Raw genomic sequence first — 15,050 nt, forward strand, 5'->3', positions numbered from 1 at the left:
TCAAGAAGCTCACATCCACGTTCTCTGTGACTACAAGCAAGCTATAATTGACCACACAGTTAATTAAAAGGCCACCTGCGTTCGTCTTAACCACCACAGTTATTCCCCAAGCAGACGACGATGATGATGAACTCTCCGCTTGCGCACACGCTAAATAAAGACTTCAAATCCACTCACACATCCCCCGAAGTAAGTTGTGGGACGTCGCTGTGAATCTTTCTTAATCAGAATACTTGGATGAGGTTTTGTCTTCATTTGAGGAAAGAGAATATGCAAAATACACATCAGCTTGGTCCATTTTCTGTACCGCTTATCCTCACAGTCGCGGGCATGCTGGAGCCTATCCCAGTTGTCTTCCGGCAGGAGGCGGGGGTACACCCTGGACTGGTTTGTTTGACAGCACTGCTCATAGATATATATACCTATACCTTACAAAAGGTGGGGTAAAGTTACATCGCTTCTCGTTTTACTATTGGCCGCACTGATCAGACAAGTGTGACATCACAATGGGACTTGAGAAAAAAAGTGAAATCTGCCTCTGAATACACTGCAACATTGACACAAACCAATAATAAAACACCGTTAGAGAGCCCATTCTTGTTGGGACATTCAAGAAACAGTCGCCTGGTGCTCTCTGCAGTTGAGTAAATAAACACCATAACTTGAGGAAACATGTTATGGAACTTTTTTTGTTCATAAAAGGCCTGATAAGACAGTTTAATCATCAAGAATCAGTTTATTTCCATATTCTAAAATGCAAAGGACATAACAGGATTTGAGAATAAATCCAAACGGTTGAGTGCACAAAAATGTTTCACTGCAAGCGATTATGTACAAGAATGAAGTCAACAAACCTTTACAGGATTCAACATTTAGAGTAAACTTTAGTCTTTTTTTTTTAAACTCAGTAGCGTAGACTGGACTGGACTCAGTTGTACTGAAAGAAAGCGATTTTTGTTTCGTTAAAACACAGCACAATGATTCATTTACAATAGTGTGAACTCTGAGGTTCACTTTAAGTGCATTAAGGTCTGCTTTATGCTCAGATTTGGAAGCTTAGTATCTCATAATACTCCTGGAGGTGGCGCTTTTTAAGTTGCACAAGAGAGAAAAAAAACAATATAGCCACTCTTGGCTTGACCTAAAAATACTTCCCATACATTGGTGAGCAATTTGATTGTACCATCAATGTGTCATTAGCTCCAGCATTAATTAATGCAGTGGTACCTCGGTTTTTGTTATGAATTTGTTCCAAAAAGTCAGACGAAAACCGAAGCAGTTTTTCCAATAGGAAATAATGTAAATCCAATTAATCCACTCCAGACAGCCGAAAATATGAGAAAAAATATTTTAGAGAATAATTACATCTTTACATGCAGAAAACAATGTGAAATAATTATAAATGATGAATGAAATAGACAAACCTTTTACTTATACTGAAGACATCTTCATACATTGAGAAGAGTTCTTTCTTAAAGTCAGCCGTGTTTCTCACCCTGTTCATTAAATTGCTGGCACTGCCAACTTTTTTTTTGTCCCCATGGCGGGTTATTCATCAGTTGCATACCAAAAAATTATTCAGAAACGCATATGATGTTCATTTCGGTGAAAAAAAAAAAAAAATCATATGTATACCGGGGTGTTAGAAAACCAAGGTTTGACTGTATTAGGATTTGGTTTGTTGATTATGTTTTGTACAGTGTATTTTAAATCACAGTAAAACAGATTTTTGGATCACTTTGGATGCATGAATGTGGGATTTTTCCCAACCAAAAAAAAAAAAAAAGACATGCGAAAATATCATCAAACCAGGTGATCAGGTGTTTAGATTAAGTGCACAACACACCAAAACATAGTGTGAGCAATGATGACTATTTATATATCACAATTAAAGTAACTCACCCAGTCCTGGTTTAGCTCCAAGATCCAGTGGGAATCAGTCTGTCATTGGGTTTATGTGGCTACAGGGTACGACAGAGATGAAAGCTAACATTGAGCTGGACACTATACGTGCTATAGAAGAGAAGCCAAAAACACCACTAACAGTGTAAATAAATCATACCTAATATAAACCATTTCTCAGAGCACAGAGACGTTTACATACATGACTTACACCGCTTTTTTCCCCACTTCTCTTCTGACTTTCAGAGGCGGAACCAAAGTGCTCAGGTCGAACTTGTAAAAAAATAATTTATACACACACACTCCATGACCGAACGGGGGTTAGTTGTAAAATTGCCGCCTTCTTATTGGTGCTATTCTCCCCAATTCATGTGGTACTCAGTGCCTTCGTCGCCTCTCGGCTGGATTAGTTGTCATTTGTTAAAAGGAAGGCAGGCAGGCAGGATGACGGTGGAACAAGCCGGGCCCGCTAGAGGTTCTGCCACCTCTCCTTCCAACTCTGTCCATGTTGCTTTCTCTGGGCTGTAGCAGATTGTAGATGACTTATAAGCCCCCTGGGGGAAGAGAAAATACTGTCATTCCTTCCCTTCCTGTTGGTGCTGCTTGAGTTTCTTGCGGTCAGATTTAATATGTTAGACAATACCATGCTCCAGCTGTAGCCCCCCACCAGGAAGATGCTGTCATCCAGGACAGCGCAGCCTGGACCGCTGCGACCCTCCAGAATGGGCGTCTGGAGGATGTTCCATTGATCTGCTTTTGGGTCGTAACACTCCACTAACATTACATCTAAATGAGAGAAACCTGTGAGTGGGAAAGACAAGTATGCAGTCATCCATTTTCTTAGAGTATTACAAACAACTAAGAAGATTTTTAACATGTTATTGTAAGGCAGGGGTCTCAAACACGCAGCCCGCCGACCAAATGTGGCCCGCAGGACACTAGTTTGAGGCCCCCACCTTGATTTGAAAGTTTAATGTTAGTGCGGCCCGCGCAACTTTGATATGGATGCTGTATGGTATCATGTACCCAGAAAAAATTATTACGTTTGATTAATGTTCATGTTAAAGGTTAAATAACTGTTAATAGTTATCCTCCCTATCCGTGTGGAAGTGGTAAGTTTTTGGCTATTTAGGTTTAAAGGAAATAACTTGAAGGCTACCGTTTAGGTCGCTAGCTCTCTAGTTTGCGAGTTAGCATGTGTCTCATGTTGCGCAATATGTAATGGTTGTTGAAAAACCTGAAATAAATATGTTGGTAAAGTCATTAAAAAAATGTTTATTTGTCATAATAAAAAGACTTTGCAGACGTAGTGGTGGCAGCCCCATGCAAACCATCACCAGAGCTTAAAAAATGCTAGGAAAACCCTGAGTCATGTAAAAAGATTACAACATCCTTATAGTGCTCGCCATGGTTTGTAGTCAAAATACTTTGAAAGACATGCTAGATTTCCTCAATGTAGTGTGCTCCTATATACATACTTTGCTTGATGGTGGACATGTTTTTCAAACAATCTTCTTCAAGTTTGACAGAATGTGCTTATCAGTCCGCAAAAGGTATGTACCAAATTTGGTGGTATTTCACACACCGAAAAGTTACACAGGGTGTTTTGTATAGCACATTGAACTGTGTCAGAAATTCAAACGTTGGGGTCTAATAACAGCACCACCATGTGCACTTGATGCACCCAATATCGCATGGTCAAAAAACTCTATAGACGCTAAGTTACACTATAATAAAAACATTTTTTTTCTCTCTTTGATATTTAAAGTATGAAAATGCAGAGCAAAAAGCAACTCAAGGACTCTGCCTTTCAGAATCTTCTAAATCCAACACCAAAGACAGGCAGGTATGCAGAGAACACAAACACAAAGAAACAGCAGCGCGGTATTCTACCACTGATGAAAGGAGAAGTGAAAGTAAAATGAACAAGGTCACGAGGACAAATAAAACAAACAAACAAAACTATCAATCTTGATTGTTTTCTGTCCATTTCCAGACACGTTCCAATGCGTACCTTTCAAATGGTTTCCTCCAATCGCGTAGAGGCGGTCGTTCATTCCGGCTAGTGTGTGAATGGCACGCTTTGTGTTCATGTCCTGCTTGCGAGCCCACACGTCCATTACGGGGTCATAGCAGTAGAGCCAGGACACGTACTCGCCATTGTGGACCCCGCCTACAGTAGGTAAAAAGCTCTATCAGCCAAACATGCTGTATTATTACTGCATTTAGTCTGTATTTCACTTCAATTCATTCTACTTATAAAATCACTGGTCACAACATTAAGTCCAGTATGTATGAGTGTGTATAGGATTAAGTTGAAGGCTAACTCCGACGTGGGGCGGGACTTCAACTAACCTGATATGTAGATCTTGCCGTTATGCACTGCTCCAGCATGGGCGGCCAGAGGCTGCGGTAGAGACGACACATAGTTCCACTCGTTGGTCTCCAGGTTGTACGACTCCACGCTGGAGAGGTAGCCTGTCTCGTTCCGACCACCGATCACGTAGAGGTGCTTTTCCAGGCGACAGGCGAAAAAGCTAGCTCTCCTGAGGAGGAGGAGGAGGAAAGTGTCATGTGGAAGATTGTATAGTAAAGTTGATGCAGTTTCATTAAAAGAATGGCCTCACCTTTCCTGCATTGGGGGAAGTTGTATCCAACTGTTGAATCTGGGATCATAGCGACTTACAAAATTAGTGCTGTGTTTTCCTAAAAGTACAAGGAGAAAATGTGATATGTAAAAAATGTACATAGGGAAATGTAACCCAAGTGAAAATGGTAATATAATTTTTTTATATATACTTGTATACTATATTTTTTATTTAATAATACCCTTTCATATAATTATAAGTGCATATATATATATATATATATATATATATATATATATATATATATATATATATATATATATATATATATAAAGTATAAATAAAATGTTTCAATATACCAACACTCAGCATCAGGTGATTTGAATCATGTGATTCTGTGCACCCAATTAGGGGTTCACCCCTTGATCACATGACACCCAATAACCAATAAATAGCTAACAGGAAGCCACTCACCAAACACATATGGGGAAACACTTGCTGCACAGGTAGCATGGCAAATTTATTTCAGAGCAATAATATGTTTTAACACTGCTGCATTTAAATACATTGAAGGCACCCACTATCACTGCCACGACTGGGAGCACTACCTAGGAGCATTTCATGGATTATATATTGACCGGAAGTGGTAAGTGTTGATAAAATTGGCTTCACTTATAGCTTAGCCACACTGCCTCTTTATATGGGCTGATTAGCATGAACAGCAAATGCCAGATTCTCATAGTGTAAATGGAATAAACATCCACTTTCATGTTGATGGTAGAATTGTTGCATTTCACATTATATTGCAAACACAGAATCAGCTTTATGCTGTCTTGGTTTCCTACTTGTTTGTACAAAAAGGCCCCTCAAACAACTTGACACGTCAAAGATTTCACTGTCACTTTTCAGCGCCAAATAATGACAAGTGTGACTGAGGGTGTTGCGTGTCCACTCAGTGCTCATCTGGCTTAACAAGACTAAAAGTGCAGCAATTGGAGTATGAAATGCCAATGAGGTGCATGGCTTTACCATTGGGGTTCCATTGATCCTCTCCTCCTAGGAGCAACAGAAAGTTTTCCACCTCCACAACGCAGTGATGGGCACTGTTGTAAGGCATTACTGAGTGAGACACAAAGAAAATACATTAGTCCATAATAGGAATTGTACAGTAAAAGTGGGAGCTGAACATCAATGAAGAACCCTTCAAAAACACAGAATATTCCTGGAATAGTAGAAGAAGAAAACGTAGTCTGGGGTATCATTGTTATCATTAAAAAACACATTTCTTGGTGGGGGTCACCTGCTTTTGCACCCCCCTTCCTGTCCTCCATCATCTTCGGTTGCAGTGACCCCCATTGAGATGTGGAGAAATGGTCTTGGGTGACAGTCGTAATGAACATGATCGTGTTCACTCAATAAATCTTGGGCGTGGGCGGCGGGGTAGGGGGGGGTCTTGTGGAGCACAAATCAGTGAAATGTTAAGGCCCACCTGTCTGTCTCCATCAGTCATTTCCACTGTCGCCTTCCCACTGCCTGATGGATCACAGTTTCTGCAGAATTAGACAGCCTTGAATCTCATTTCTTTCCAATTGGCCTCTCGCTGCAATCTCACTCCGCCCGTCTTGACATGTGCCGCTCCTTGTCGGGGTGGGGTGGAGTGGAGTGGGGGGGGGCTCAGATAGAAGCTAATACCACATACACTAAACACAGCTTTATCTTGAACGAGGGGATTAGGTTGCCTGCCTCCAGTGCACCTCAAAGACAAGTGCCATATGACTGCCAAACTCCCTTACATGCTATTTACATTATCGTTCAGTCAGCAGTATATAGGCCACGGATGGGCGGCTTTTTATTTGATGTCTAGTGACTTGAAATCATCTTGTACTTGTAGGAGAAAAAAAAAAGAGGTGCTCCTGGCTCTGCAGAGAGGCGAGGCTACAGTAAAGTTGGGGAAGCAATACGGGAGAATACGGGATGTGGGATGTTTGTCCTGCCTCTACAGGTGTCTTGGACACGGGCGTGCAGCAGAGACGTCTTAGATCTGATTAGTGAAAGACATAAAACATGCCATTTACTTTTACCTTTCCCTGTGTTGGTGCTTATTGGGAGAATTTAATCTACCTACCGGTGCCCTTTTGCTTTTAGATCCTCAGTGATGGGCAGCGTCCTCTTTGACACGGACACCGTGGTTGCTGTTTACACTGAGCTCAAGGGCTCACTAGAGGGAGTCAGAAACCTCTGCATAGAGGCAAAAGGGACGCTTGACTGACGACATGGCTAATGCACCAAGGCTGCTCCAGCTCTGCCTTGTGTCTTTTTCCACCATCATAGCAGCTTCCACACGAGGGTGGAGTCTCTTTTTTTATTTTCAAGCAGCCATATTGTACAGTGTGATTGTTAGATGTTATTGTCTTTGTCTGGCGTTCATGCACGTTGCTGTGGGTACACTCGGTGTCAAACTTCACACCGGGACTGTGGCTCCATGTGAAACAACAAGGGGGAAGATCAGAATCTTCCCAAATTATCTTGATGAATGTCTTAATCAAAGGCTGTCCCTCTAAGGTTTCGCCTCATTGCAAAGTTATGATTGAATGTTAATAATCTCCTCTTTCACATCCATTGTGTGGAGTCTACATCAGATGCTCACTGATGTGCTCAGGGGATGATTGTGCAATTTTGTCCTTCCACAAGGCCACGGACCATTTAAGTGTTAACTTTTTAAGTTGGTGATGGAAGTGATGGAAATCCCCACTGACCTTTTTGCTAGTTGCCGTTAATACCCATGAGGGCAAGGGTAATGAGCAAATGACAGTGCGGACACCAGCGTGCTTCAGCCTGATGTGTGTGTGTGTGTGTGCGCGTGTCTGTAGAGAGCACCCTGATGAATTCTGGTAAAATATGCGCCTGTCGACTAACAAGACATCTTTGGGGGACAAACAATAAACTTTAAAAGACTACAACCGAAAAACCACTCACAAGATTTCACAAGAAAGCTGGCCTGGAAATGATAGCTAATGCTGAGAAATGTCTCCAACTACCACAACAAGTAAGAACTCGATAGAACTGAATAGAAAAATATGGTTTGCCATTATGTCAAGTATGACCTTTGGAATATGAGAACAATCTAGAGGTGAGTTTAAAAGGTCAAGGATGGCAAGTGAGGGGGAGGAAAGAAATGTGAACTAACAAAAGCATTGTTTTTTTTTCCTGGAAATACAAAGAATTGTGAATATGAATGTAAGTGCAACTGTACTGTATAATTGGTCGGTGGTCATTGGTAGATGGGCTTGGAATAAGGAAAATAGTCTCTGCTGTCATCATGGTGACCATGGAAAGATCTACTTTCTAATCCTTTATGTTACAATATTGGGGAACCAGCCTGGACATTTTTTGAACCGTGTTCGCGTCTATGGTAGTGATGGGATTTCGATTACCTTTCCTTGATCTATTTACAGATCCAATAATTGATTGTCATTTTCAAAATGTATCTCACCCAACTGCAAGGCATACGCATCACATTGAAGGAGCAGTAGAAGAAGATGACGCACAATTAAAAAAGCTCTAAAAAAAAGTATGCAGCATGTTCCTCCCACATTCCAAAAACATGCTAGGTTAATTGGTGACTCCAAATTGTCCATAGGTATGAATGTGAGTGTGAATGGTTGTTTGTCTATATGTGCCCTGTGATTGGCTGGCGACCAGTCCAGGGTATACCCCGCCTCTCGCCCGAAGACAGCTGGGATAGGTTGTAGCATACCTGTAACCCTTGTGAGGATAAGTGGCATAGAAAATGCATAGATGGATGGATGGATATATTAGGGCTATCAATCCATATGTATGTTTTCAATCACATTTGTCCATAGTCCATACTCTTTTCTTTCTCCATTTCTGCTCAATATTTGTTCCCACTTGTGGCTACAGAGTTACCGTGCTTCAATCAAACTATGGTGTAGGTCGAGAGTCAAACAGGAGGCCTGCACGTTAATCGTGCCTCAAAAAAAACACCACCGTTACGGGAAACTTCTGTGCATTATTAACGCACATGTACAAAAATATTTCATTAATTAAAAAAATAAAAATAATAAAATAATTCATTAGTTAATCACACAAAAAATGTTAATGAACTGGATAATTTTGCTGGTTGTTGCCATGGTTGTTTTCCTCGTCTCACGCATCCAAACAGGCAGGAAGAAAGTTCACTCTGTGCATTGGCACAGCACATTTGTTTGTGTCAATGGCATGAACTAAGTGAGCCCTTTTGTCCGTCAAAAAGTCTCTTTGTCTCAGTGGGTGGAGGCGGGGCTGCTAGCATACACACAGAGTGAAAAAATATGAAGCAAATTTGATGTATTGTTTGCCGACATTAAGCATTTTGAAGGATAGAATTGGCTGAAAAATTCAAAGATGCTGTAATTGATATGTATTATTCTACACTTGTCACCAAGTGACACACCAGATTTGATCACAAAGAACAGAACTTTGACTGCAGTTTCGAATGATCTCACAGCAGGTACAACAATCCCTAAGAAAAATTCCCAATAAAAACACGACGTTACTATTACGGCCATTACCCATGGCAAGCTAAAGCTTAACTCTGAACCCCCTACGCCACTTCCTGTCCGCTTGCCACTCAGCTCCCCAGGGATTATATTTATAGCAACACATAAATGCAAGTCTTAAATGGCTTATTTACTCTTATTATGTCTACTATATTGGACAATACAAGTGTAAAGGTGACTATCTGTGTTTTTTCATGTCCAAAGGGCTCTAATATTGTTTTCTATGCTCGAACAATGAAAATATTCTTGCAGAAATTCACTTATCACTGTCGGGTCTAGAACTGCGATCGGGATATACAAGGGATTACTGTATACACTTTTTTTAATCTATACCATCTGATCCTCACAGAGCCCACCCTGCTGTAGTGGTTAGCGTTTTGGACTTTGGAGCGGATGCCTCGGGTTCGAATCTCCACTAGTAAGCACTATCGGTATTCGTCAGGAAGGGCATCTGGAATAGAATTTTGCCCCAATTACTTCAAGACACAATGATCATAATGATCTATTATCTCTTTATCAGTCAATACTATTTGTTATGACTTTATTTCAGGATGTGAATTTGTACCAAAGTCATTTCAAAGTTAAGTAGACTTTATCCCCTATTGTTTTTTTTAAATATATATTCCTTATGTCTCCTTTAAATGTAACACTATTATAATACAGTACAAATCTTTATTGAGATTGTATTTATTCACCAAAACCGCAAGTTGCTTAGCTCTTTAGTATTTATTTTCTCTCCAAAGCCAATATTAGTTCACAGCCATAAGGCCACCAACCACATTTACTGTGTTTTTAGTAAATAATTACAGCAATCTAGCTAGTATTGATCACTGCAAGTGAATAATCAGGACGAATTTAAAAGCTGCTCAGTAAAGATATCACACGTCCCTGCGTTCAATCTCTGCCACAGTAGATCATTAGATTCAAGTGAATCCCATCATGCATCTCGGCAGCATATTTCAGCAAAAACAAGGGGAACCGGGCGTGAAGTGCCGCAGTGCCGTGAAGTCACGCTCTGATTAGAAACTTATATTAAAAAGTGATAGTGATATATTATTACCTGAAGGATTTAGGGAACTCCTTCACTCAAATTAACCCGCGTTAAAGTCATCCACAGGAACGACCATTCCCCATCATAAAAAGCCACGAAACAGGAGATGCTGTGAGTTGAGGGAAAAAAAAAATCAAAAGGATTTTGAAACTCACTTGTGAGGATCTTCCATGTCTTTTTTTCGTCATCATAGTACTGGACCAAATTGCTGGGGAGGCGATCAGGTCCAGGAGGCAAACCACCCACCAGTAACAGCATTCTCTTATTGGAACGGATTCTGTAAGGACAACAGTGTGTATGAGAAAATAAGTAAAATAAATATATATAAAACTTACTTCATAGACCGACACCAGGGACATCTTTATCACTGTATTTTCACTTGACTTGAAGACATTTATTACAATTAACAAAAGGCACACTTATCACAGTGATCTGTTATCAAATGGTTATTACACTCTTAAAGGTATCGTTCTAATTAGCAGTGAAGCGAGGATGGTCCTGCAGGGTGCCATGCCGGAGGCTAAAAAGGCAATTGACTACATAACCCTGCCTATACAATGTCCCCATCTCATTGGCTGTCATGATTCATGTGACATCCACTAGTCGTTTGTGGGAGTTTGCATATGATATATAACCTGGTGGTGGAACACTCTATTCTCCATATAGGAGCATTGTCTGCCTGCTAATGGATTTGAACACAAATCTACCAATTAATCACAATATACAGTAATTATCTTACATTACATCCAGTTACCATTCACCTTATTTCCTTTTTCTTAGCGGTCTTTTTTTAATGAATGGCAATGTCACTCACAAAGCATCTTTTCTCTCTGCTACTGGCCCACTTGGAAGCCTTTTTGGGGTTATTCATATGCAAATGACCCCCTGGACATAGATAATGGTGATTAATTGAGAGGAGAAGAACAGTGGCATGTGAAACTAATTATGAGGATTCCCGAATCCTTGTTCATTTAGGCCCACGTGTTCAAATAGATATGTTACTGTTGTGATGTGGACATCGATTTTTGCTTTTAAAATTCAAAATGACGATGGAGTAACACTGATGCTAATAAGTGGGGGGGGGGGGGGGTGATGACATCACTGCCAAGGAATGAACTTCCTGACAATAGTTCTAGCTAGTCCTGTAGCGTGGCATGCTAGGCATGCGGTTTAGCCTCGTTGTGTGAGTAAAACATGTGCAAGAAAGTACCACCAGATCAAATGTCTAATCACTTTTGAATGAAAAACAGAAGCTATACATGTATAACATGTTAACATACATGCTTAGCAGTCCAAACGTGGTCACCATAACTTGACAACAATGCGCAGATTTTTTTTAAAAGTGATCCCTCACGTTAGTTGTCTCACCTGCTTGCTGTGGTCTGCCTGCAGTGCTGCCTGAAGGGCATCAGGTGGTAGTTCATGGCATCCAGCAGTAGCTTCTGGCACACAGGGTCACTCCTCATAAAGTCGACCGACTGCACCCTCTCCACCAGCTCCGGGGCTGGGATGAGGGCGAAGCGCAGCCTCTTCATGAGATCCGGAGCATAGTGCATGCGGGTCTCTCGGTCATGCTCCAGCCAGAGCACCGACATCTGGAAGAGAGCCAGCTCCGACTCCACCGGGGGCGGCAGAGCGTCCAGCATGGCGCACATCTCCTCAAAGTTGAGCAGCAGCACATCCTCCACCAGGTACTTGTTGGCCAGCTTCTTGGTCTCATCAAGCCCGTGGAGTGCGGCGATCTTGCAAATCTGCTTGTAGTTCTGCACTGATATCTGGTCGTTGAGGAACTGCACGCTGAGCTTGGTGATCTGGGGGATGTTGAGAATCTTGCTGACCGACAGAACCTCTTCCACTGTGTCCAGGGAAAGAGTCACATTGGCAGTGTAGAGGTACTCCAGCACTAGTCTTAGTCCAATGGAGGAGCAGCCTTGCAGGACCAGGTTATTGATGGGCCTGGCGCTGGGGGTCACCAGTTTGTCATCAGGAGAGGACGAGGGGGTGCCGCTGCTGCCCTGGTCTCCTTTGCCGCCCTCGTTGTTGATGGCATTATGGGAGGAGAAGAGCGATCTGAAATACTGGGAGCAGGACGCCAGCACCGCTTTGTGGCAGTGGAAGTGCTGTCCTTGGGCGGTGAGCGTCACATCACAGAAAAGCTGCTTCCTCCACAGGAGGTTGAGCCCGTGCAGCAACGTGTCACTGTGTGTTGGGTCAAAGGTTGACGTTCTATCACCCGATCTGGACATGACTTCCTGACTGTGGACGCCACCTGGGCAACAGATAAACCATGCAAGCCATTTACCTCAGAGCATCGAAGTTGCACAACACATGCCGGCTCAGTCTATGTAAAAGCAGCCTTTGGATAAGTTATCAATCCAGAATGGCAGAGCATTTACATCCCATGTGGGATTAGGTCATCTTCATCTTCCAACAAAAACACAGTAGTCCCCGTCGTACAATACTCCCATCCATTCCTAGTAGATTTAAACAGAAGCTGTGATTTAGGGGGCGCAGGTGAGCCAAAACAAAGACGACGGAGATGCTGTGGAGCTCTAACCGGCAACGATGCTCCACTCGGCGGATACGGAATGCGAAATCCCCGCTAAGGGAGAGCGTAGAGCAGACATCCTCTCTTCCCTCTCCGCTTCTGCTGCTGCACACGCTGGCTATACGAGACGAGCACACGGCCCCGGAGAGGAAAAAAAAAGGCAATTATCTCGTCGAAAACAAAGTCAAATAAGAAAAGAGGTACAACTTCACCGCGATGTCAGAGTCTTTTGTTGCGGACACGTCACGACAAAACGCCATTTGTGCGTGCGTAAACTTACGCGCGCCGCCAGTGTGACAACTAAATGATGAGAGCAGCCACAACTTACCTGACACACACTCACACGCACACACTCTAAAAAGAAAGTAATCTTCTGGGGGGGGGTCCGGTAAGTGAGATTCCCTCTGCTTTTGTTCTCTTCGTTTTTGTTTTTTTTTTTTTAAAAAGCGATTCCCCGCAAAAAAGTCCAAATTAGGTTGTGGTTATTTGTTGATCATTTGAATCCTCGGAATTAACCAGAAGTGTGCGACTGTGTGAGAGGGGAGCCGTGCTTTCTGCAAGAGAAGAAGAAGAAGAAGAAATATACGTGTGACAAATTATGCTACCAAGAAACAACACATCATTATCCTTGGGCCTGGGGCTCAGTGAGTCGTAACGAGAGTAATAGGAAATCCACGGTTGGGGAGAGAAACGGTCGTGCATGGCCGGTGGAGAGAGACCATGCAGGGGTATGGATGCTGGAGAGACTCGCAAAATTATGGCTCAAGGCTATTGTAAAAACTGTCGAGCGTAAATGACTGCGATTTCAAACATCTATGGAAGAAAGGAAAGAGGGAAAAGGGGGAGAAAAAAAGGCGAGTCTCATGGTTTTTTTTTTCACCCCTCGCTGTTATGGAGAGAAACCGTCAAGTTTTAGTGCGCATTGCTAATTAGTCAATTTCTCTCTGCCTTCACAGCCCGGCGACTTTGCTGCTGAGCTGAAACTGCTAATTTCTGGGACCAGCCTTTTTTTGGCTGTGAACTGGATGGATGAATGGCTTGTCTCGCACAAATGACAAAAAGCCCCTGCCTTAATCTCCATCGCCAAAATAACCCCTCATCTCCCAACCCCTGCAGATAGTCCTTCAAAAGCAAGGTGCTCTATACTCAAGTCGTGCATATGCATCATAAACTACATGTCCGGTCTTTGTTTATAAGGTGAGCCTTTTTCACTTCATGTTTTTCATTAAAATCATGTTATGGATGTACAAGTTGTTTTATTAGTGTTTCACATCTCATGGCCTCAAGTACAGGCCTGAAAACACCATAAAAGTAGTGAAACGAGGATAATAAAAATATGCACAAATTCATACCGAAACCAGCCCAGTGCCTCACCCGTGTCTGACGTTTATCGCTCAGACTTTTCCTGTCCTTTCACCTGGGTACACCACAGATTACCTTACAACTAAACATCCCACTTCTGACACCATTTGTCACCAAACTTAAAGGGATAGTTCATTTTTTTTACATGAAGTTGTATAACATCCACATCAGCAGTTGTAGTGTGCTGAAAAGAATCCATCACTTGTTCCGTAGTCAGACGGTTTGACTTTCATGGAAAACTGCAAATGTATTACACGTTTATATTAACGTATATTGTTTTGAGAAGCAAAGCACTTCACTGTGACCACACCAACTATCCAGAACTACTTTCCTCAAAACCAAAAAGCGACCAGAACTTGGCTCACAGGATGAAGTGGGGGGTCACTGTTGATACACTACACTGTTAAGGGGGATGTCATGCAACTTGAAGTTAAAAAAATAAGAACTATGCCTTTTAAAAGCAGTCAACCCGGACTGAATACTGATGCCAAAAATGAACACTAAAATGTTTTGGACTATCCTGTTCTACACCTTGACTTATCTCCGGGACACTATCAATTAGGTCACGTGTCCTTATCTTTTCCACTGGGCATGCATTAGTCAACCATTCAACTTCTGACACCAAAAATGATTCCGAAAATCTTTCTGTATGCAACTCTTGGTGGTTTGAACTGCTCTGTCCTAGTGGGTCTCCCATCTCTGTGGTGTATCTCTCAAGGGTCACCTTTCCCAAGCGTCCTTTCCGGCATTCCATGGGCAATAATCCAACTTCTTACACCAAAAACGATTCAGAAAGGTTTTCTGTATGGTATCCTCGGTGGTTTGGACATCACTGTCTTTGCACTTAACCTATTTCTGGGGTCTACAACTCAGGGTTCACCTTTTCCGAGGTCCTTTAAACCGGGCATGCCACAGACAACAATCCCCAGTTCCTGTGCCTCACCAATCTCTGGGCTGACTTGTTCTAAGCATTCTTCCAATTGGGCATTCACAGTCCACCCATTTCTGACACCAACTGTCACACAAGTCAGGAGTTGTAC

The 15,050-nt window shown here is 42.3% G+C and overlaps 1 protein-coding gene across 2 annotated transcripts; it reads right to left on the reverse strand.

Annotated features, from left to right (window-relative positions):
• Positions 1-821: 821 nt before the first annotated feature.
• Positions 822-13,269, reverse strand: klhl14 (kelch-like family member 14). Of its 2 annotated transcripts, none has more exons than XM_058067159.1 (9): positions 12,977-13,269; positions 11,469-12,369; positions 10,256-10,377; positions 5,520-5,609; positions 4,530-4,608; positions 4,258-4,448; positions 3,917-4,075; positions 2,546-2,703; positions 822-2,456 (listed from the first exon to the last, which is right to left on the reverse strand). In XM_058067159.1, exons 2-9 carry the CDS (start codon positions 12,344-12,346, stop codon positions 2,316-2,318), a joined length of 1,818 nt encoding a protein of 605 aa, XP_057923142.1. In that variant the 5' UTR covers positions 12,347-12,369; positions 12,977-13,269; the 3' UTR covers positions 822-2,315. The 2 variants fall into 2 exon arrangements, with proteins under 2 accessions (XP_057923142.1, XP_057923141.1); XM_058067158.1 differs by lacking the exon at positions 12,977-13,269 and adding an exon at positions 12,497-12,875.
• Between the last annotated feature and the right edge of the window lie 1,781 nt (positions 13,270-15,050).

The sequence above is a fragment of the Doryrhamphus excisus genome, chromosome 3 (assembly GCF_030265055.1).
Source record: "Doryrhamphus excisus isolate RoL2022-K1 chromosome 3, RoL_Dexc_1.0, whole genome shotgun sequence".
Lineage (NCBI taxonomy): Eukaryota > Metazoa > Chordata > Actinopteri > Syngnathiformes > Syngnathidae > Doryrhamphus > Doryrhamphus excisus.